Source organism: Bidens hawaiensis, unplaced genomic scaffold (genome assembly GCF_021521415.1).
Source record: "Bidens hawaiensis isolate Kalapana, Puna unplaced genomic scaffold, B.hawaiensis_p1.1 tig00009618_1, whole genome shotgun sequence".
Lineage (NCBI taxonomy): Eukaryota > Viridiplantae > Streptophyta > Magnoliopsida > Asterales > Asteraceae > Bidens > Bidens hawaiensis.
The window spans coordinates 58,371-83,974 of record NW_027491719.1 but is presented as its reverse complement, the minus strand read 5'-3'; the positions used below and the strand labels follow the sequence as shown (position 1 = coordinate 83,974).

At 33.7% G+C, this 25,604-nt stretch overlaps 1 protein-coding gene across 1 annotated transcript; it reads right to left on the bottom strand.

Moving 5' to 3' along the window:
* Positions 1 to 3,957: 3,957 nt before the first annotated feature.
* On the bottom strand, positions 3,958 to 15,538 carry LOC143533092 (cation-chloride cotransporter 1-like). The gene is made up of 13 exons (XM_077027963.1): positions 15,346 to 15,538; positions 12,041 to 12,190; positions 11,721 to 11,796; positions 11,193 to 11,287; positions 10,937 to 11,051; positions 10,677 to 10,777; positions 9,895 to 9,956; positions 9,239 to 9,466; positions 9,046 to 9,160; positions 7,829 to 8,023; positions 6,721 to 7,121; positions 6,479 to 6,640; positions 3,958 to 5,202 (listed from the first exon to the last, which is right to left on the bottom strand). Exons 1-13 carry the CDS (start codon positions 15,489 to 15,491, stop codon positions 4,097 to 4,099), a joined length of 2,952 nt encoding a protein of 983 aa, XP_076884078.1. The 5' UTR covers positions 15,492 to 15,538; the 3' UTR covers positions 3,958 to 4,096.
* Between the last annotated feature and the right edge of the window lie 10,066 nt (positions 15,539 to 25,604).

Below are 25,604 nucleotides of genomic sequence, written 5' to 3'. Positions count from 1 at the left end.
TACTAGCTAGAATCACACCCTTTGACTCTATCATGCATCATTAGTTTACCTTTACTATGCCACTTGCACAAAAGTTTGGTACCTTAAAGGTACATGTGTACTTTGACAATAACCTAACATGAGTATTTAATTTTGTATTTTTAAGAACAATGTACAACATTTATTTTGTTTTCTTGGTTTATGTTTTTGCTAGTATAGTTTCTTTTTTAAAACATACAACTTTATACATTTATGTTATTAATAGAGTGACTAACATAATGGAATTAAAAAAAGTTCACATCCAGGACTTTAAGACATTTTTTACATTTGTTTTTCTTATTTTAAGAGTCGAATACAAAACACTCCTCCCCGGTCAGAAAATCCTAACCACGAGGAAAACACAAAACAAATACATATAAAATAGCATGTTTCTAAGTCACTATCAAATTTAGCTTACATATACAATTACGAGATGATAACCGTAAAAAAGGCATTGAAAATATCGAATCAAATATCTTTTATTAGGGTTCATTCTACGAAAACAAAACTCATCTCGTTCCGAGCCCTCCAAATATCCACCAACATAGTCTGGTTAGAATGGAGCCTCAGAGCTCTCCAAATTTAAAGAGTACCGTAGCCTAAATATAAGAAAGCCGTCGTTCTAAAAAAAAGTTGATTCAGCATAAGGATTATCAATTTATCATACATCAAACCTTTTTTCAGTTATATCTCTAAATAAACCACTTGAAAAACCACTTTCTATAAAAGGAAAGATGCCTTATTTGATGTCATCATATGTTTCTATTTAATTTTTTTTTTGAAAGGCCATCATATGTTTCTGTATCTTTGGTGTTTGGGAATCTATGTATGCCACAAAAGTTGGTATTCATTTTATCATGTTATAGAGCTTCAAATACAAGATAACTATACAAGAATAAAAGAACATTATATGACCATGACTTAAACCAAAATACCTTACATTTGTCAGTCCAGATATCACATAAGACTATGTAATTTGGTAAACCCAAACAACTTTACATGTGTACAATAGTACAATTTGTCATGGTAAGACCAAACATTTAGGTGTCCAAATATTGCTTTAAACGACACAAAATAGTAAAGATGTCATGTGGTGTCATGTGGTTTATGGCACTTTGCTTAAAGTAGGAGAATTTTGTCCATCAACTATGGGGATTATATTTGTTTTAATAGAATCTTATAGGTTAAAAAAAGTATAAAAGATGTAGAGGGTATCTCACCTCAAGTTAACACTTATAAACTGAGGTTAAGATAATATCGTGATTAATACGAATTTGAATATGTTGAAATATAGGTTCTAACTTCTAAGTTTGATTCATTAACTAAATTCAGTGTCACCATAATTATCTCTATTACATTATAATAGAGATAAACACATTTTCACCTACTAACATTCTCTCTTCACAAGACACCGGTATATTAATTGCAAATGAACTGCTCTGACTTAGTTAGTTTAAATGTATGTTAGCTTACCCATGGGGCCTGCCACCTCACAACCATTTTAACAAAATGCATCCGTCAAACCATAACATCACCATCAACGAAGGGCGTTAGCCCTTAGCGCCCCTCCCACACTTTCGACGACTGGAGTCTACTTCTCTCTATCAATCACATGCAAACACACACTTTTATTAATTATTTACACTTTTATATATTTAAATATAAGTAAAACTACAGGTTAAATGATGATTTAGTTAAAGTCCATTGTCTACGACATGAGCATAAATATGAAGGAGCTAGGGGTAGTCCAGGCTACCCCACAATTTTGCCCGGGAAGTGTAAAATTAGTTTGGAAATTCATTTTACAATCTCCGTTTTATGTATCGGCTCGGATACCCCTGAGTTCTAAGGAAATATCATGATATCCCTAGATTTGAAAAAAAAAACAAATACCCTGAAATTTTCTTATAGATCCGTTACTAGTCTACCTCGCCGTAAAAACACCTCAAGCTTTCTTTTATAAGTAGTAAATTTTATTTCTTTTTTTTTTTGTTATTTAAGGGTTGACCATAAAAAAATATACCATACAACTTTATTTTCCAGTAACGAAACTGGTTGCATGTACACCTATACTATTCTTTTAGTAGGCCGAATATATAAAGAATAAAATTTTTAATAGTGTTTATACGATAAAAATAACTTTTAGACTTTATTATATAATTTAATAATATTAGGTAATGTAAAATTTGTTATACGAATTTAAATATTAATGGTTATGGACTATTCGGCAAACCCACCCACTTTGATGTTGATGCACACTGCACACATCACATGCTCCTGTTAACATCATTAAATCAACCGTATCAATAAGAGCTGTAAAACCCCATTTGTCTCAATATTTAATGATGTGACCAAACACCTCTAGCTCTAGCCCAGCCCAACATGTGTCATGGGACCCAAATATAATTATTTCTTTTTATGACACCATTTCTTTAAATTATATATTTAAGTTTAAACTGATTTTAGGTTAAACCGTTAATAACAGTTAGGGATGCAAGTGAGCCGAGCCTTATTGAGTTCGAGTCGATCAAGAGCCTCAAGTAAAGGTAGTGTGATTTTCAGGTCCGAGCACAAGCCTTGTATGAAAAGCTTGTTTGGACACGTCGAGCTTTAACGAGCCATGTGTATTTTTAAGTTTTAACCCTTTTGGACATGTGCGTAATAATTTCACATTTCAAAGCCGAGCTTTGGCTCGTTTAAGGTTAAGGTTAAGGTACCGCACACGAGCTCGATCCGAGCTTAGGCTTGCTAAGGTTTATATCAAATATATAAAGAAATTAAGTAATAAACGAGCCGAGCCCGAACCTAGTTGAGCTCGGGCTAGAGTGGTTCATTTACATATTTTAATCCAGACTTTCAATATAGGTATTAGTACAAGGTAGATTAATCTAAAACTTCTAATACCATGTAATATTGTAACATATTGATTGATATGTGTTGACTTTTATAGGTAAAAAATAAAAATATAACTATAAGTTGAAAGATTAAATAACTTTGCCATGCCCACACAAAACATGTGAAAGTCGATTTTCATTTTGTTACAGAAAATGTTTTTCAAATCTTTGTGCAGATTATGTCGACAAATGATTAGATTACTGATGTGATGTCTTTACAAAGTCGTTACTAAATCTGACACTTCTCTAGTTAATTACAGCAACTACTGGTTTTGGGTTGGTTGTCTAACGATAAAGACAAAGTCTTTTAAACATTCAAAGGTTATGGATTCAAGTCCCGATAAGTAAAAGAAATTTGTCTTAATGTAAGACCATCCGTGGTGACGCTTCCCACACAACAATGGTGATGCTTGATGGTGATTGGCGGGTTTGGTCAAGGACCGTCTGACATCGGCTCTATAATAAAAATAATCAATTTTTTTAATATATAAACCATAGCTACAACAATTCTCACAATTTTATAAATTCTCTCTATAATTTCATAAAATTCTCTCTAAAATCGGATTCTCCATCTTCCTCCGAGATAATCAAGCGATATTTGGCGAATAATGATCACGCGGCCGATGAGAAGGCGGTTACGAGTGCAATAACACTCGCAACAAAGTATATGCAATCTATTCATTCTTCTCGTCCGGTCTCGAGAAGAGAATATATTGAACAAGACATGAGAGTGCAAACGATCGTTTTTATTTTATTTCATGAAATGTGGACTTGTTTTATTTTAAAAAAATTAATAATAAGTAATGATTGAGAGGAGGATTATCCACTACACCCCTATTTTATATAACCACATATAATGATGTGACGTCACATAACACGCAACCAACGCTCAAACAACGCTCCCTAGAAAGTTTATCCACTACACATGTTCTAACCCTATTATACACAGTCAAATATTTATTTCTAATTTACTTTATGGGTATATGCAATGTTAACATCTAAACCGGTTTCACCTAACCATGAACAAAGCATACCCAAATTGCTTCACAATTAAAGAAGCATAGTTTTAATAATATAACAAAACTGAATTGTGTCGTAGAAAGAATGAATCCAACGTTTTAATCTACAAACCCCTATATAGATATAATAAATCAAAAAGAAACAAAACATGTTTAGTTCATCAGCTACTGCGTGAACAAAGTGACATCATCTTTCCTGTAACCTCGTACAATCAAAAGCCTAGGAATATTCTCAACCAACAAGTCCATATACTCCATGTAAAAATAAGACGGGTGGTTCACCGGTGGCGGCGGTAGGCTCACCAACACCACCGCCGCCATTCTCGAGTAGTTCATAATCGTCGAGTTCAACTTAAGCGTCGTGTATAAAAACTTCTCAACTTGTTGCTCATTCACCACCACATTCTTCCCGTCCGCCATTAGTGGTTTCCCCTCCTGTTGCGCTCGGTCCTTCATCTCCGTTAAGTAATTCTTTATCCGTTTTTGGGCGGCACTAAATGCCTCCACCGAGTCATCTTGCGTGTTTGACCCACCACCGCCGTTACCGCCAGTATGGTCCCACGTCTTCATTGAAATAACGATAACTTCCGCTTGCATTCTAAGATCATAAAGAAACTTTCTCACGTCGGCTTTAAGCTCTTCGGCATCCGAATCCTCTTCCGCGATACAAAAAACTTGAATTTTACAACTTTCAAACATTTCTTTAGTTAAAAGAAGTTGAGATAAAAGCAACATTAAACCACCGTCTCTAACGATCCAATACAAATCGATCGTCCCGTACTGTCGTTGATACTCATTCGGCCATTCATCAAGTCCCTTTACAATCACAACCGCTTTATTGGCGACAATACAGTCATTAATAATCCCGACAAAAGTGGCGGGAATTTCGGTTAAGTTTTCCCTCCGCCAAATCTCGGGATACCGTAACACAACGATATTGGGCTTTAGATTCCCAAGGCCCATTGTTTGGACAATGCCTCGAAAACCGTCTGACATGGTGGGGGCCACTACGATTTCAGCCACGCCTTCACAACGTTTGTATTCGATGTATGTTGCAAGGTTTTTGCATGCGGTTTTGGCGTCTTCTGCACAATCTTGATAGTCACCGTCTAGGATGTCTACAAATATGGACATACCACGACCTTTTTTCTTCATGCAGTTTGCAAAGTCAGCAAGTTTTGGATGACATGGCACGTTTTCGGGTAGTTTTCCCCATGGTCGACAGAAAATTAGGGGGATCGGGTACCAGTTCTTTGGATGAACATTGCTTGCTGCAAAAACCCAATGTGTATACTTAATAAACAAAGAGGTTAAAGAAGTAAAATATAAATGTCAATGTGCAATAAGTATTATTAAGGAATTTTGGATTTTAATAATCACTATTGAATTGTATTGGCCGATAATAATCCCTATTCATTTTATCGCCATTGGCGGTCCCAAATTCAAAAAAGTTGGCCCCCAATGGTCCCCCGTTAAAAAGGACTTAACGACGTTATACCTTTTTCCGAATTTGAAACTAACTTTTTAGGGCTATTAATCGGAAGAAAGATACGAGTCGAGTGATATAAAACTTAGCTCCAAACAATGATCCAAACGACTTGATTTTGGTTAATTGTAAGTTCAAACACCCGAATTGAAGCATTGTTTCGTCATTTTGAAGCACCGTTTCGAACTAAGTTTTACACCAATCGACTCGTATCCTCCTAACGATCAAAAGCCCTAAAACATTGGTTGGAAATTCAGAAAAAACTATAACGCCGTTAAGTCATATTTAACGGGGACCATTGGGGGCCAACTTTTTTGAATTTGGGACCGCTAGTGACGATAAAATGAATAGGGATTATTATCGGCCAATACCATTCAACAGGGATTATTAAAAATACAATATTCCTATTATTAATGATATTAAAAGGGTCCGATTCTAACAGTTTAGCTAAAAGTAGAGGTCGGTTTTTGAGTTTTTAAAAACCGTTTGGTTTCAGTTTTTCGGTTTGGGTTTGGGTTTGGTTTTGTCATTTGAGCTTGAAACTTTTGGGCTGAAAAAAATGGCCAAGATGATAAATTTAGGCCTAAATCTTTTTGTTAATTAATAACTAATTAACTATTATATTTATTTAATTCAGATACACTAGTTACTAAATTCTTCTAAATTAGTAAAACTAAAAACAAAAAATAAAAATATACAGATTTGGTTTGGTTTTTGCAAAAAACACAAAACCAAACAATCGTTTTGTTTCGGTTCGATTTATATTTTTTGGTTTCATGCACACTCATAGCTGAAAGAAAAACTGTTGAAATGGGCCAAACTGGTCCACCAGGTTGTTAGTCGCAAAGTCTTTACTAATGCATATAATATAGTAATATTACAATATATTTTTTGTTATCAAAATTAATGTATTAACTATTTTATTAGAAAAGACTTGAGTAAGTAAGAAGTCTTTGTGGATCAACCTGGCCCAGCCCGTTTCAACGAGCACATAAACACTACCCATTTCAACCCGAACCTGATTTTGACCCGTTAACAGGCCTGTTAAGTCGTTAACTCACCTCCCAAAGAACGAAGACTGCGAAGTGCTAGTTGAAAATAAGCACTTTTGAAACCGTCTCCCCAGTCCCCGGCTTTACCCTTAATGCTCACATAATAATATATGAGGCTAGCAAGTGCAAGGGACACCACGGTAAAGATCCAAGATATCAAAAACATGATTACTGCAAGTTAATAAAACCACTAGAGAATATAAATAATATACAAACACATACTAGAAATTCAAATAATGAAAAATGCATACCAATACAAAGAGAAGCTCCGAGAAGAGAAAGGCTCCAATGATGAAACTTCCAGCGAGGACGCCAGCTAGGCGCATCTAAAAGATCCAGAAGAAAGCAAGACAAGTTGACACCCGCGTAACATAGTAGATAGAACATAGTTATGGTTGGAGAGATAAGATCAAGATTCCCGATTACAACACATGCGATACAGAGGAAAGCTGTGAAGAGTGTTGCAATATGTGGTTCGGTTCCGTCTGCAACCTTGAAGTAATTAAGAACGGGCAGAATGTCATCATTGGCTATTGCTGCTAAAAGACGTGGGGCCCCGGTTAAGCTTTGTAGAGCAGCACCTAAAGTTGAAAGAATGATTCCTATGTATATGATGGCGGAAGATGGCCAAGCTATGGTTGCTGTCAGTAATCTGCAAAAAAAAAATAAATAAGTGCAGTTGCAGTTGAATTAAAGTAAAACCTTACCGAATTTGGTCAAAGTCAACCAATCTTTTTACCTTAGAAAACTCATTAAAGTTATGGTAATATTCCCGTGTCAGGAAAATGTTAAACATGGTCAAAGTTACTGCCATGTCATCATTTTGAAGGTGACAGGTCAAATTACCTCAAAATCAAGAATTTAGAAAACCATGTACCAAATCAGAAAAAAAGTCAAACTTGGTCAAATTTACTGGTACTAATGCAGTCATGTACTCGTCATCATTTTCACAGGGTGACTGGATCAGATTACCATAACCAAAATATTCAAAAGTTGGCTATTGTGTGCCACATGAGGAAAAAGGTCAAAATTATTGCCATGTCAGCATTTTGACCTGGCTAGATCAGATTACCATGAATCGAAATTTTTTAACTTCGTAGGTTCTTTTGGCAAAAATAAAAAGCTGGTTACCTAGCTAAAACATTGACCAAATTAGTTATGTTTAAGCAATTGGCCAATAAATAGCCCAAAAAGAGTTTAGACCATGGCCGATATGTGGTGGTAAAACTAAAAAACAAAAACATGGTTTTTTTAAATACAAGGAGCAAGTTATCTGAATAAGAAGATTCTCTGGTAACTACACATCAACTATGAAGTATATATGATCTTTTTTAAAAGTTAGCAATATAGAACAGTTACCTGTCTGTAAATAGTTTCTCCCTGGTAGCTACGGATCCAAATAGGAACACAGAAACGAAGTACATGGCGGTCGTTGTCAGTGTTGCAGCCAATGTGCCAATAGGAATAGAACGTTGAGTGTCTTTTAATGAGGAAGAACGATTTGAACCAGCCATAATTCCAGTTACAGCAGGGAAGAAAAGACCTACTAATGCACTAACAAAAAGAAAATTATAAATTGTTAAAATAATTGATCAGATATATTTTGTAAAACATAGAGTACGTATGACCACATATGCTAAAAACTGTAAACCCTAGAATAGCATGGCAAATAAAATTGGCACCATGATGACAAAATCAGAATAAATAGCTGCTGACATAAAACTTTTAACAGATACAGAAGTTGAACACACTATACACCGATATATGAATATGCAAGGTTAAGATGTCAGACAAACTTATTATCAATTATTTTAACAAACTTCACCATGGATAAGAGTTCTTCAATTTCAAGATGAAACCTATATGATTAAACACCCCAAACTGCATCTTACTTTCACCTTTTTGTCAATGTATGTATGGAATTGTTTTCACATTGTCGTAACATATACTTTTAAACTTTTTACCATTGTATGCAACTAATCTTTTATAGCATGTAAAAATGCCAATGTAGCACCAGTTTTTTAGATACATGGCAGCGTGCCAGGTAACCATTTTACCTATATTTATATACAAACTTGTCATTCCATACAACGGAGAAGAACAACTTTTTTCTCAGATACGATGACAAACAGGTGAAGCAAGTTATTATTTGGTGTAATAAACCCAATTTTGAATAACATTATATTTTGGAGTTGCAAATTTGTGTAACTAACTTGGTACTAAGCACTACAATATTTAAGGGTACTACTTCAAAGTCAACTAAACAAGCTTTCTGACGGCTGACCTATGTCGAAAATCTTCCGTTAAAGAGTTAACAAAGAATCTTCAAAAATTAATTCTTGTTCACATGTGTATTCATATACAAGGAGTATAATCATATCATTCAAAAAGTAAACATTTCATGTTTGATGGCGTACATCCAGGTACTACATGTATAACTGTATAAGACATGGTAACCTTTACATCCTATACGTCTAATATCAGCTCTGTAACTTAATAATTTCTCAGTTTTTCATCATTTGCCTACTCAGAATTGAAGAACTCAAACTCGACAAAAATACAAATCAATCACTTACTTGAAATGCCAGTATATATCTCCATTAGGATCAGGTATCCCAGCATTGTTTGTTGTTTGATAAGCAGACCCCCAATTGTCTTTAAAAGATTTCAGACTCAAGCCCGTAACTCCAACTGTTTAAACATGTTTAGAATATTAGTTTTTTATTCTCATAGAAGACATTAGGTAGAGGATCTATAATGAAGGAATACCTGCCGGGTCGTCTTTCCCTGCTGCAAACATCCCAATGAATATGCAAAGAAGCGAAAATAGAACAGGTATAAGAAAGGCTGGTGCAACTTTGTTGATCATTTTAACGCCTCCAAAAACAATAAAAACTAAAATTATAGTAACAATAATCCCGTAGACTTGCAGGTCATGTAAACTTGGAGTTGTTATAGGTTCTGCTACTGTTGTGCCATTCACCTGTGTGATGGTTTCTGTTCAACAAAGATTAACATAATATCATCTAACTGCCAACTAGAACTCAGAAAAAGAATACTGAAAACATTCACTTGACGGTAAATTTAGGGCAAAGTGCAAGAAACTGCAAGCATCATTCTGATTTGCTGGTATATATTTTTTTAACGTTTTATCGCCAAAGTATGTAATATGTTGCACCAAGTATGTTGCATTAAATGGTAAAACAGGCAAGTATGCCTCATTAAATGGTTACAAATTGCTTATCGGTACGTGACAATAATGTTGCATAAAACTGTTAAAAATAAGTCATCACGCAGATATTGGTAAAAGGGTAACAGTATGTTTCCCTATTTGCAGTTTGCCCAAAATTTTAATGCGAGGCAATTGCCTATAGAGCAATTAAATTACGTGTGTGGCAAAAAACGCATATGGTTCATATGTTTACCTCTAAAAAGTCCAGCCTTTGGCACAGCATTCAAAAATGTCTCCACTGCTCCCAAGACATACCTACAAACAGTATACATGTATTTCAATTATCACGGAGAAGAAAACAGTTAGTGAGGAACACCTTAAAATCCCCATACACTGTAAATCATACTCCTCTCATCCCAAAATTAATGTCCACTAGACAAAAGACAGTAGAGAGAATGTGCACTTAAAGCATTATATAATAACTAAATAACAGTTTTACCCCTAAAAGTGCACACGGTTTCAAAAACTTGCGATACAGTTTAGTAATTAAGAGTAGAACGAAAAGCTACAAATACTTTTGGAAGTGGACACTTTTGGGAAATTAAAAAAGAAAATTAATGTGGGGGTGGTATATACTGGTACGGACTCGAAGTGGCTATTTCGAACCATTTACTTATGAATGTGACGATTTGGGTTGCGTTTTATCTCACATGGGGTAAACAGTTGAGTCATAAAGTTTAGCTAAAAAAGCAACAGGTCAAATGGGTCAAGCATAAAGTTCAATTCTAACACATACAGCCCCTAAATCATTTTATTCAAAGACTTCAATTTATTTCTGTAACAATGTTTTTATAATCATAGTTATCACATTAATCACATATAAAAAGTAACAACTAACAAAAAAAAAGTTACAGCTTAACCCGGGCCAACCTGTCTTGTTTGTAGTCTAGACCCACACCAAAATTTGACCCTTTGCAACCCATTACCCAGCCCGCTCATTAAGCCAATTGTAGTATTAACTCGTGGTATACTCACATAGATCCAGCAACCGCATTCCCTAGAAAGAAACATAGTCCTATGCTGACTCCAACTTCTGGACCCAAGGCACGGCCAATGAGATAATAAGGTCCACCACCCTAGAAACAAATGGATCAAACAGTAAAGAACTAAAAAAAATAGTATTAATTTCATACCGATTAGTAATTAAACATGCAATAATGCTAGTAACTAGAGAAGAAGCCTATAGAAATCCAGACAGTAGGAAACAAGAAAAGAAGAAAGTAATGATTATTCACCTTCATTGCACCATTAGTTGCAATAGCACTCAATGATATTGAGGTCAAGAAAGTACACAAGCCACATAAGGCAACTACTGCTAGAGACCCGCCTATGCCTGCCATGCCAACAATCCTGCATATTTAAATCTCGGTAGAGTAAGATACTAAGAAACCAGCATTTCAACTAGCACAAATGAAAAAAAACAGATCACGGGAAAACATAACTATCTTCCTTATAACAGGTAATCATGAGCATCTACGAGAAGAAACATACCATGAAAACCTAATGTAATAGATAATCCCCAATATGTTCTGCAAGCATGGGATAAAGACTCCCATCATTGTCCCTGATTTTACAACAGTGGTAGTCTGCACATCCAGAAGTATTAAAAAGACATGAAGAAAGCAATTACTGGCATATATTGTGCATCAAAGTCAGCAAAACATAGTAACTTCACGCATATTATGCTTAGAGTGTGAAGCCAAGTGTCAAAGAAACTTCTTCAGAAAAATTCAAATACAAACTGTATCCAAATGTCAAAAGATACATTTATCTGAGTTGGAGATACATACATCAGAATATAGAAGTCATTATAAATGAGTTGGCACGACATTGTTAAAAATCATTGCTTAAAGGGTGACGCCATAATGGTTAGATTGAACAAAGTTACTTTTAATCAATTTGCTTTCTCATGAATATGAACTAGAGCGTTTGCATGTTTCCTTACGCCATTTTATAATGAAATATATAGCAAAGCAACAGAATCGCTAAAATAGGATACTTATAGTAAATAATGAGTACCGTTGGATGATGTGCAGCAGAACTATCTTCAGGACCTCTAGGACTTGTAGGTACAGGAATCGGCTCTCCAGTCATACTGAAATTGAAAAGTTTAAACAAGATTTATGACCTTAAAACTAGAAAACATAATATAAAAATCTCTATAATTAGAAGCAATTAAAGTTCAAACATTACTCAAAAAGAAAAAAATGGTGATAGCAATTACAGCTTCTTTTGTGTTTTATTATTAACCTGCCCCAAACTCGTTTGGAACAAAAGGCTAGTACTTGTTCAAACCAAAGAGAAGAGATTAAAGAGAACAAAAGAAAAGCAATGCTTACCTTTTGAGACCAAGAATGTTAACAAGAGAATCAAATCCAAATAATTCCAATTTGGACTCTGTGTGTTCACCATTGACTTCTTTATCATTTGGGTTCGAGTCTTCCATTGCACCTGCAGGCTTGCTTGGCTGAATGGTTGTTTTTACTTTGCTGGCACATGTAAATCATTTTTCAAGATATTAACAGCAGGTATGAAGTAAAAGTTTGATACCCAACAACCAAGTTACAGTGTGTAATTTAAGCATTTTGTAAGAAAGATATTGTGCTTCATGACCATTAATAATTCTGATAGGAGAAGGAAAGTCCATATGAGTACACTTACAAGCAACCGAAAGAGCTTCTCGTTTAACTAATTCACTAGATGTCATATCACATATGATGTCATATTATACAGATGCTAGCAGTTTGTTCAGGTAACGTAACATATCAAAACAAAGAAAAAGCACATAATCTAGATGAAAATATTATGGCATGCCACATCCCTAGCCATATTGTTACCCAAACTCACTAAGCCTCGCCATGAAAGCATGCGTGTGATGACAAACAAGTGAGCAACATAGCCAGCCAAAGAGGCAAGCCAGATAACCCAAGATGTTTTATGACAAGATATCTAATCTTAATATATATCTATTTATTTCTGAAGATAATAACTTTAAAAAAACTGAGCATCTGATAGAAAAAACGCCTGAAGAGGGTGTTGAGAACTACAATGTAATAGGCAATACTTATTGTTCTTCTAAGTCCTACCTAGTAAATTGGATGTTTTGATTTAAATTATCAGTACAGTGTAAACTCTGAAGAATAACCCTGAGCATAAACATATAGCCATACACAGTTAAATAACATGTATGCAACAAATCCATCTGTATTTTTCATCAGCATATGTAATCATTACCTATGTTAGATCTAACACGGTAAAGCTACATCTATATACCACTACTTCAATGCCAAAATGATAAAAGAAGAGCCAACAATTTCACTACAGAAATCAAATGAGTTGCATATGCCAATTTTGTAAATAAACTTTACAGTAACTACAGGTCTATAACAAATTGATATTTATTGATGCCATAGTAGTACACTAGAAGCAAGATCCATACCAATTTTGTAACTTAAAAGTACCATACTACTATGTCTGACAGCAGATTACAAAGCAACACCTTATGCCTCATTATTTTTCAACCAGTAATACCCTCACAAAAGCAATTTGTTCCTAAACAATTAGTCTAGGGCATGTGTAAGGTAGCCTACAGAATTCGCTAACTTTGCAACACATCACAGCAAAGGTGCAGCAATAGCAACTAAGTGGACACAGTTTTTGTTATATAACTTCAATTTACTTTAATTCTTCTATTATAAGAAATATCCCACTTTCCTGTTGTCAATCGTTGCCAGTACTATATGATTGAGCGTACGCATATAGCCACGCTCAGTTCAGTAAAATATATGCAACGAATCCTTTTGTGTTTTCCATTAGCATATGCAACCATTACCTATGTTAAAATCTATTACACAACAACAACTATATACTACTACTTCAATTCTGATGAAAAGAAGAGCCAAGACTTTCACTACAGAAAATTAAATGAGTTGCACTTGCCAATCCAAAGAGCTTATTAAACATCTGAAAACTAAATAAACTTTACAGTAACTATAAGTCTATAACAAATTAATAGCTATTGATGTCTTAGTGATACACTAGAAGCACAATCCATATCCGTTTTGTGACTCAAAACTAATATGTTTACAACAGATTATGCATCATAGCCTACAATATAAAGCAACTGGACCTGAATACTACAATCAAATTAGACAGAAAATGCCCTAACAAAAGCAATTTGTTTCTAAACAATTAGTCTAGGGCAACACATTAAAGCAAAAGTGCAGCAGTAGCAACTAATTACACTCAGTTTCCAGTACTATAAAGTTACTACGCAATTAATATAATCATGAACCGCAATTAACAGATCTAATAACATATTAGCTCAAACTGAAGAAAACTAAAAGCAAATTAGGTTAAATTAGCACATATGCAACACATCAAAGCAAAAGTACACCAGCGCCTACTTATTAAACACAGTTTCCGTTACAAAACTTCAATTCACTCTAATTTTACTTTCCTATCCTCAATCATTACCAGTACTATACGATTACTAATTTACTACACAATTAACAAAATCATGTACCGAATTAACTGATCTAGCAACACATTAGCTTAAATCAAAGAAAACTACAATCAAATTCGCCAGTAATGACCTAACAAAAGCAATGTGTTCCTTAAAAACTACTCTAGGGCAACACATTAAAGCAAAAGTGCATCAGTAGCAAATAATCGCACCAGTACAATACAACTACTACACAATTAATAATATCATGAACCACAATTAACTGATCTAATAACAAATTACATTAAATCAAATAAAACTACTAGCAAATTGTTGCTGAACAACCAATCAAGGGCAGGCAAACTCGCACATTATGCAACACATCAAAGCAAAAGTGCAGCAGTAGCAACTAATTGCAAACAGTCTCTGTTACAAAACTTCAATTCACTCTAATTCTACTTTCCTATCATCAACTGCTACACAATTACTATACGATTAATAACTTCGTGTACCGTAATGAACTGATCTAGCAACAAATTAGGTCAAATCAAAGAATACTACTAGCAAATTCGCCAGTAAAAAGCAAATTGTTGCTGAGCAACTGATCTAGGTCAAGCGAAATCACACATTACTCAACACATCAAAGCAAAAGTGCAGCAGTAGCAACTAATTGCACCAGTACACTACAACTACTACACAATTAACAAAATCATGAACCGCAATTAACTGATCTAATGCTGAACAACTGATCTAGGGCACGCAAATGCACACATTATGCAACACATCAAAGCAAAAGTGCAGCAGTGCCTACTAATTGCACATAGTTTCCAGAACTATCGATTACTACACAATTAACCAAATCTAAAACCTCAATGAACTGATCTACTAACAAATTAACTCAAACTGAGGTAAACTAAAAGCAAATTAGGTTAAATTAGCACATTATGCAGCACATCAAAGCAAAAGTACACCAATGCCTACTAATTGAACACGATTACTATGATTAATAACTTCACGAACGGCCGTAATTAACTGATCTAATAACAAATTAGCGCAAATTGAGGTAAACTAAAAGTAAATTAGGTTAAATTAGCACATTATATACTAATTGAACACAATTACTATACGATTAATAACTTCATGAACCGTAATGAACTGATCTAATAACAAATTAGGTCAAATCTCAGAGAAAACACTAACTTATTAGACGACGAAGATCCGCGATCGAATGAAGACATCTCGAGCACAACTGAATCATGATCATGTGCCACGACGGGATCGTATCTCCGGCCGACACGTGGCGGCAGTTCGTTGTCGTCGGAGCTTTCAATCTCCTCGTTCCTCATCTATTCCGGCTGATCTATTATAATTATTATTATTGTGAGTGTGTTGCGGCGAAAACGGTTAATTGTGTGTGTGTGTGTTTTAGAGATCTAATATTAATGGAGGAGAAGATTTCGTAAGATTTTGATATGAGAGAAAGAGAGAGTGGACGGGGTGTTGGGTTTTGAATCGAGTAAGAAAACAGCAATTTTTTCTTCTTTTTAGTGCTTATACAATTCTATATTTTCATGACACGGTATTGGCAGGGGTACAAACAACTCGAGCTCGGCTCGTTTCGAGCTCTATTTTTGAAGCTCGAGCTCGACTTGTTTACTATTTATTACTTAACTTTTAAATAATATAATTAATTTTATATATTTTTTTCTATTATAATTTTCTGTATAGATAATAAATATTATATAGTTATTCATTATATATATATATATTAATAATTATTAAATATATATTTTTAAAAACTATACAAATAGCAAGCTCGCGAGCCGGTTCGAGCTCGATAAGTGAAGCTGGGGCTCGGGCTCGTTTATTAAACGAGCTTACTTTTAGGCTTGAGCTCGGGCTCGGGCTCGATTAAGCTCGGCTCATTCGAGCTTTTTTAACGAGCTGATCTCGAGTAGCTCGCGAGCAGCTCGGCTCGTTTGCACCCCTAGGTATTGGTAGAGCTGGCGAAATGGTCGGGTCGGGTCAGGTCGGGTCGGACGACATTTCATATTAGAACGGGTGTGAAATATAACGTGCTATTTAAAAAGAAAAAAATTAATTTGGGTCAAAACATGTAACATCATGATTCGTACAAATATAAAGAATGATGGTTTCGCCATATAATGGAGAAGATTTCGTAAGATTTTGGTATGCGAGAGAGTAAGAAAAAAGCAAAATTTTCTTCTTTTTAGTACTTGTAATACAATTCTACATTTTCATGACATGGGTATTGGTAGACTTGGCGAAATGGACGGGTTGAGTCGGGTGGCATGCTAAATTGGAATGTGTGCGGATTAGAACGGACTGGTTTAAGTAAAGTTATTTTGTTCGGGTCAGAATGGGTGCGCGTAAGAACAAGTAATATCATGATTATCATGATGGAAACATTATATTTATGTACGGTTTTTACGTTGAGTTTTAAACCGAAAAGTTGGCAATTTGGACAATATTAAGTTTCATGTACCAATAAGAAAAAATGGAGTATAGTCTCTACTAATTTCAATTATTTAAAAATATAAAAAAAATCACATATTGTACTAATTTTATTAACAAGTCTTATTGTGTCTTAATTAGGTACCCAATTGTCAGCTTTATGCGGGTCGGGTCAAACCACATGCCGGATTGAAAAGTATGTACGTTAGAACGGGCTAATTTTTTAAAAAAAAAAAACTATTTTGGTTCGGGTAAGAATAGGTGTGAGTCATATCATGATTGGAACATTAGATTTATATATGGTCATTACGTTGAGTTTAACGTGTTTCAGCTCACTCTGACCCACTCTTCATTGTCAATATTTTCCCGGTTTGACCTGTGTTTGAGTTTAGACGGACTCAAACGGACTTGAAAGGCAAAAAAAAACTGCTCAAACCTACACTTTAATGATTATACGGGTAGTGATTGTCAGGCATAATTATTAGTGATTCAAGCTAAAATTAAATTAAACAGTCCTATTGGCTATTGTATTAATTAAAAGGTAAATAATGGTTTTTGAATCGACTAAGAAAACAAAAAAAATATTATTCATTTGGTGTTCCCTTTCACCTCTTTCGTTGAATATGTGACTTGAATATAGGTTGAGTTTCAAACAAAAGTAGACATCTATAACTTACCTTGGCCCATTCTTGTCAGGCGGCAATGCAGAAGTGACAACACGAACGCACATACAATATATCACGCAGAATCTACAGAAAATACAAACGACACAAGAATTGTAATGTGATTCGGTCTCAACGATGAACCTATATCTGCATGTTACAACTATAAACATGATGGCCCGTTAATTATTTATTAAACTGGCCCAATCTTTTTGTTTCTTTCAAGCCCATAAATTAAGCTTTCATAATCCTAACAATTATAACCCGCTAAGGCGCTAAGTAACTTGTCTATGCCCATTCGAACATGCTCTTCCTAAGAGTTTCCTATTGTGTTCTGTTTGACCCGTTCTTAAGTTTAGACATACCCAAAGGAACTCGAAAGGCAAAAGGTTGCCCAAACCTGTCCGCTATCGATTTTCAGTATTTTAATTTGACTTTTCAGTCAGTGTGGTTTCATTTTCGTTTAAATTATATTTGGACATCTAACAACATCTTAATATTTCGTCACCTTATATAAAAAGACAAAAATATACATGTTTAAAAGATTATATATAAAAATAATAATCAGCAAATAAATAACAGGTCCTTTCTAATGTGGTGTAATATAGGAAGCATAACTTCTTAATAGAGACCTAAAATAAGTGAAATAGAATTTAAGACCATGGAACTAAAACTACTAGACTAATGGTTATCTTAACCAAACCACATGGATCAAAACGGGGCTTAGTTTGGGCTTGGGCCGTTAGGTTTGTGGAAACTTGAAAGCATAAAAGAAGAGAAAAAACTAAAATAAAAAATTGTTCATTTATAAGTGTTTCACATCGAACAAAGGTCAAGTTTAAGTTTGATAGAAAGTAAAAAATGATATGGTAGAGGTAAAATAGAACCTTCAAAACTAGAGGTGTTCATTACTCAAATACTCGGTTACGAACATAATAAACCAAAAATCGAACCAAATTACGTATATGGTTTTTGGTTTGGTTTTACCGTAAACCAAACTAGATATTCGCTTTGAAAAGCTAAATTCAGTCAAAACTGAATAATGAGTAATAGTATACTAAAGTTGGTCAGTTAAGTCAACCAAAATGTAGCTTTAGGCTTTAGCTCTGTTTTATTTAACACAACGCATTCCAACAACAAATAATGGTCAAAATTTTAATAAATAAATAATAGTATTCCTTCGAAACCAAAAACCAAACCCCGAAATCAAAGTTTCGGTTTGATTTTGCATTGCGTAATTCGGTTCGTTTTTTTATGACAACCGGAAAAACCTTTAGACCGACTAAATTGAACCGGTTAACACCCATAGTCAACATCATCGTCGATTGAACTCCTATAAATGGAGTTTAGATCCTTCTACTTAATTGTTTTTACATATTCACACGTTTGTAGCCGTACTTGTAAAGATCACACATGGGGGTTTCCAACTACATTTTCAAACACATTATACGCTCATTTGGTTATGTGACATTGGCCATTAAGTTCAACGTCGATTGTTTAGACTAACTAAAACACAATATTTTGGTTCAAACACGTTTTATTATGGTTTTTTAACAAATTATTTATGTCTATGTTTGATTGTAATATGTCTAACTTATAGCCCACTATGTTTAACAACAATTTTGATATTTTACAATACGTCGTTACAACTTTTAAAATAATTACATTCAAATTATACCGACATAATACAATAAATAACTTATCATTACTATAACTTATGTACAACTATAATCGTAACATCTATACCCAGTAAAAATCTGTTATATTCCTATTGTTAGTAGTATCTGAAACTCTGAATTATAATATTCCTATATTACAACATGTGGTAAACATAACAGCTTATTTTTCTTCATGTTGCTGTCTATTTTTTGTTTATATGCTGTCATATATTTTAATAAGCGTAGCAGTTATTCCTATTCTGTTTATTTTTTGTTATATATGTTCGTAGGCCCAAGAGGAAATATATTTTAGTTGTCAAGAAAGTAATTTTGGGCTTATACTCTTTCTATTTATAAAAAGTAAACACATTAATTGTACTTTAGTTTAATTTATTTGCCTTCGGTTAATAAGTTGTTTTGTAACTTTGTTATTCATCTATATAATTACTTGTCTATTACTATTTCATTTGATGTTTTGTGATTATAGTTTAATTGTGCTAGAGTTTATTATTTCTTGTTTTGTTTTGATTGTTGATGTCCAATTTTGTTTACTTATTTGTTTAAGTTAAAAGAGTTTTTTAATCGGATCACTTTGACGGGCCTGCTTTTTTACTATTCGTAAAAATACTTCTAGATCCGGCACTTACTGAGTTACTGGCAACATGTAACACAGTAAACACATATAACATGAGTTTATGTAGAAAAGTAATTTAATTGTATAAACCTCACAAAAAATTACACTCTAAAACTAACCATTTGATACAATTTTGGAGTGTTTCATCTCAAGAATTTTACTTTCTCAAATAAATATGGTATATCACTTTTTTCTTCCCTATTTATCACGCAATTTTTAAGTAATAACATACAATGGAATCTAGTGTTTATTTTTTATTAGATTGATAAATTGGTGTAGGTTCAAGTGTTACATAATAGACAATAAGTATATTTTATTGGGTATGTATAATGTATTCATCATTAAAAGAAAATGATAAGTTCATTTCATTTAAAACACGGTTAAATTAAGCTAGTGTTATATAAAAGATGAAATGGTGCCTTATTGTGTTATAACTAGTTGGATTACCCGTCGCAACGACGTAGTTGGGCTGCCAAACGTGTGTTGGGGCGCAAACATCTAAAGTTTAGTCATTATTGTTGTTACTAACATATGCTGCATATTTGAGTTACATGATTGGTGCTAGATAATTTCCAAAAGATTTTACTTCTACATACTAATACCCAAGTTGTCTTTCAATGTCTATTTAGGTTTTGCTTGGATCTTCATACGTTGCCATTACATGCACTACATGCTTATAGCAGATGCAATGAGTACCAACAAAATATGGCCTTGTGTTGCCAAAAGTGTTGTCTTTGTCATTCTAGAAGCCGCCTATGCACCCATGTTCTTCAATGTATTTTTGCCTCTTTTCTCCTAGCACATACTCATGGCTGCACACAATAAACAAAGTTGCCATGCTGAGAGTTAAGTACCATCATAGCCTAACATCATTAGATTGGTTAGGGTGAAGGAACAAATATCAATAGCAGATCAACAATAAGCATGCTTTGCAAACCAACATAATGGAAGGTTTAAGAGGTGTGTAAGTGGCAAGTAAACCAACATAACACAATAAACATTATTAAAAACCAACAGAGTTAAACCTTAGGTGGTTTAACTCAACATACTTTCCAACATTCCAATAGTACTCCTCGTAGTCAACCATAAACATGAACTGAAGTTTGACCCGCAATCCATCATTTTAACATATTTCAAAACTGCCCTTTTCATCAAATTATAAATTTGACTATAATACCCTTGGTACTAATCTTTAAAACTGATACAATATGATAATTGATTTGCAATAAACATCATAAACTAATTTTGACTATCATATCTATTCTTGCATTTGACCTTAACCTTGTCAATTTCCACATGTGTGACATCTAACCAAAGTTGCTCATATTATATATTATTGCAACTTCAACTTAAATATTTCTTATGATATTACTACCAAGTAAATGTTTGAAGTAGAAAACAAAAGCTCAACCAAATTCTATAAGCTATTAGCTATTGTACCTTTATGTCGAGTCTGAGAGGTTGTGCCCATAGATAAAGCATATTGAACCCTAGACCAACGCCACCTAGGGTTCTAAAATCGAACCCGGCAATGAGTACGATAGTTGGTGGTTAACTTAAAATGATGTACATGCTTGAAGAAAACATGTAGATGAAGAAGAAAACTGGGATTAGCAGCTTAAACGATGGGCCAAGAGAAGACACGCACCTACACGTGCTATCAAATATGATGATATAAAAGGTACAACAGCAGAACCACAACTTACAACTCCTTAAGCTGCAACTCCCCCGTAAATATCCCCTCACTTGAAAGTTAATGGTTCCGAGACACGTGATGGACATTTATACATGTTAGAGCAGATTAGATTGTGGTTAAAAAAATGTAAATAATTTTTTTTATAAAAGTTAATGATAGGAGAAATAAGAACACAAACGTAGTAGAATATAAATTTTGTATGCGTATTGTAATTGCTAGATTCATATACACACAAAAAAAGGCACATTATCTTTTATTAAAACAAGGTTTTTTTAATATCTAGATCATTTTGATTTATCATGTTGATTTCAATCCGTAAACCCGGTCACAAAACCCAGTTACTAAGCCAAAGAAATTGTACTATTTTTAACTCGACCGATTTAGTTCTTGTGGGCAGTTCGGTCAGTTTTAACTAAGGATGTAAACAAGTCAAACCAAGCCCAAGCTCGCCTAGGCTCGAGCCCTATGTATCTCGCCTCATTTATTATAAATTAACTATATACATTTATATGTATTATAATATACCTTTATTATAATTCTTATATGTACCATAAGATATAGTATGTGGTTAATTATTATCGTAATGTTAATACTTAATACATAATAAAAACTATTATATTGTTTTGGCTCACGGGTTTAGTCTAACGGATCGATAAGCTCACGTCTAACCTCGTTTATTAAACATATTAATTTTTTTTAAGTCTGACCTTATGCTTAAGTTTGTCTAAGTTCAGCTCGATTTAGTTAGAGTTTTTAACGAGTCAATATCATTTATCTCGTCGTTAATTTAACTCATATCCTTAGTTTCAACTTTCAAGGTTACAGAACTCACTGTTGGAGTCTTGGAGAGGGTGAAATTTAGAGGAAAACTAGACAAACATTTACTTTATTGGAAAAATAAAAACAGGTTAGGAAGAACCCTAACATAGTAACATACACCAAATTTGGTTAATCCCTGAAAAGCTATACAATAAAAATAAACCTTTATTGTCTTATATGCACGCTATTGGGTGTATACATATATATATTTTTTTTTGTAGTTTTGTAACTAATATGATGATTTTATAAATAAGCTATTTAGAAATATTGCATTCATGCTATTTATTATTTTTTTAATTTACTTTTTTTAATAATATTTATAAGTTCAACTCAAACTTATTTATTTATGTGCTCATTTTATTTATGAGGTTTTGAGAGATGTCAAGGCTTTAAGTTTCTTATGGCCTAAAAATAGGACTAAGAGTTTTGATGGAAGTTGGGCGAATTGGTATAAAAATGCTTTAATGTGGGTATTTTTATAGTAGTAGTGGCTCCTCCGTGCTCGGTGGATGGGTCCTGATAGCTCGTCTTTGTATTTGGCTTTTGTTATTGAAGTGAACTTTTCTAAAAGAAAAAAAAAACTATTTAGACTGAGGACGGTATCCGCCTAATGAAGTACTTATTTCACCTAACACTTGTAATTCTCAATCAGTCATTAATCTAATCATTCTCATTTTTAATATTTTAATATGCTTTAATTCTAAATTAACTTTTTTTTAATAGAAGTGAAATTTATGTTTTGTTTGTAAATCTTATTTTTGTTTTATCAGCTAATCAGTCTCGTTTCAAAAGCAAAACCTTTAAAACGCCAATGAGTTAGAAGGGCTTGAGTTTAAGTCTCCCAATGATAAGAATTTCGACGTTAAAAAAAAGTTCGTTTCAGAGAATGTTTGATTATCCTTCTCTCTTTTTTATTTTAATAGAATACGTTTTATACGAATATATATAAATATAAATACAAAAAAAAATGTATCATTGTATCATGAACTTTGAACTAGAGAAAAATACGTTTTACGGATAGGTGAGCTGCAAATTAGATACTAGTTTGTTATCATATAACAACATAGTCATTTGTGTATTTTTCATAAGAAAATAAAATATAAAATGTGATTTGATTGTTAATTAAGAAACAAGAGAGAGTGGGTGAATAAACATATGACACATGAAATAAAATGCATCAAACTGCTATAACATTTACAACAATAAACGTTCACTAATCATCACATAAGCTCTACATCATATTTTATATTTTCTTTAAAACCATTTAAATTCTTCTACAACAACAAAGTTTCACATACCTCATTAAAAACAATATATAATATAGTATATATATGTGTTTGTGAGAGAGATGACCCACCTCACTCGTCCGAACTATATTCACGATTTTGGACCACTTTTTTTACTAACATTTCTTTTACGGTTCGATTTAGGTTGGTTTAGGGTTAAATCCGAACCAAAAATCAAAACTTCGGTTTTTATAATTTTGAAAACAATTCGTTTATGGTTTTTCAGTTTTCAGTTTGTTTTCATCTTTGATTATTTAGTCATTTAAGCTTGAAATTTAAACTAATAAATGAAAGATTCGTTTTTTGTTTTATTTCATTAATAACCCTAAATTAATAAATATGATGTAAGCATAAATGCTAATCATTTACATTTACAATAACCGTTACAAGTCACATTCATTCACATTTAATTAATAACCACATGGTTACATATCACATTTCCATATTACTTGGGGCACAATCTATTATCTATTTGGATTAAAAAAAAAGTAAAAAGACTCAATCTTCCACAAATTGTTCTCGTTACATCAAATTACTAAACTACCCTCTTAGAGAAACACTTTTTTAGAAAGAGAAAAAAAGAATAAAGCACACACCATGTAATAAGAAAGTCTCAATGTAGTGGTGTTTTTTTTTCTTTTTCTAAATACCGAACTCGACTCGTTTCAAGCTTTTTTTTAAAAAAAACTTAAGTTTGAGCTCGGCTCGTTTATTATTTTATAGTTAATTTTTATACATTATTAATAACTTTTATGTATTTGAAGAGAAACTTAAACAAGCCTAAGCTCGGCTCAAACACATATAGCTCTCAAACGAACTGAGCTCGATAATGTAGTGTAAAGTTAACAAACAAAAGTCTAAAAAGGACAAAACTTAAAAATACATTAAGCTCTACTAGCCTGAACAAGCTTCCCATACAACGCTCGAGCTCATGACTCGATTACTAAATAAGCTTTGTTTGTGACCCAGGCTTGGCTCGAGCTCGAAAAAGTTTGACTCATTTCAAGCTTTTTATCGACCAAAGCTCAAGTAGCTCACGAGCAAATCAGCTCGTTTGCACCTCTAAATCTGTACACAATAAAGCTCGACTTACATAATAAAATTTAATCATTTGCATTTATCGTTACAACTTGTAACTTACAAGTCACATTAATTGTCACATTTAATTTGTAATCACAATATCACATTTATGTGTTCCTTTGTATAAAATCATAAAATCTTCAATTTGATATTATACCACTATGTAGAAAACACCTTTTATTTTATAAGAGAGAGAATAATAATATAATATGGTTAAACTTTTTTCTATCATCATCGTATATTTCTCAAATATCAATTATCAGTAACTTTAGATTCTCTCTTAAATTTCTTTAAACTCACTTATTTTAAACAACTAATTACTTGCCACGTGTGGTATATACCGTCGGCTTTACTTATATATCGTCGGAAGATGGTATATATTGTCGGCCTCACAAATATACCGTCGGATCTTAACTTAATAATTTCTTTTGTAAAATTATTTATTTTTTTAAATCATTTCCATTTTTTTTGCAAGGCCGACTGGTTATATGAGAGTTCGACGGTATGAATGACACATGACGAATAGCTATTGGTTTAAAATAAACGAGTCTGAAAAGTTTAAGACTGGTCGCTATGGGGCTCCAAAGGCTGAGCTGGCTGGCGCCGATGGGCGCGAACACCGCAGTGGGGCGCGGTTCTTCGTTGGGCGCCGATGATTTGGTGGTTCAAACGGCCGGCGCGGATGAGGCTTGGATGGTGGGGCCCTCTCTCTCTCTATCTCTCAAACACACATACATACATATGTATATATGTATTAAAGGGGCTTCGAAGCCCCCCGCACCATAGAGGGGCATCTTTCGGGTGGGGCTTCGAAGCCACAGTGCCCACGTGGCGCTGACGTGGCACTAGGGAAGGGCTTCGAAGCCCCTCACCATAGCGACCAGACTAAGAGAGGATCCGACGGAATTTTATAACGTTGTTCAAAATGGACCCTTTTATTTTATAATAATAATAATAATAATAATAATAACAACACACACTGTTGTACTATTAGTGGTCTGTGTATCCATATATATATATACACACTGTGGTGTGGGTGGCTGCCTCATACAAAAACTGTCAGGCTCAGTTGTGCTCCCTTAATAACCTCTTGCTGCCTGATACCACTACCACTACTGCTGCATTTTGCTCGTATTCGACAAACACGCC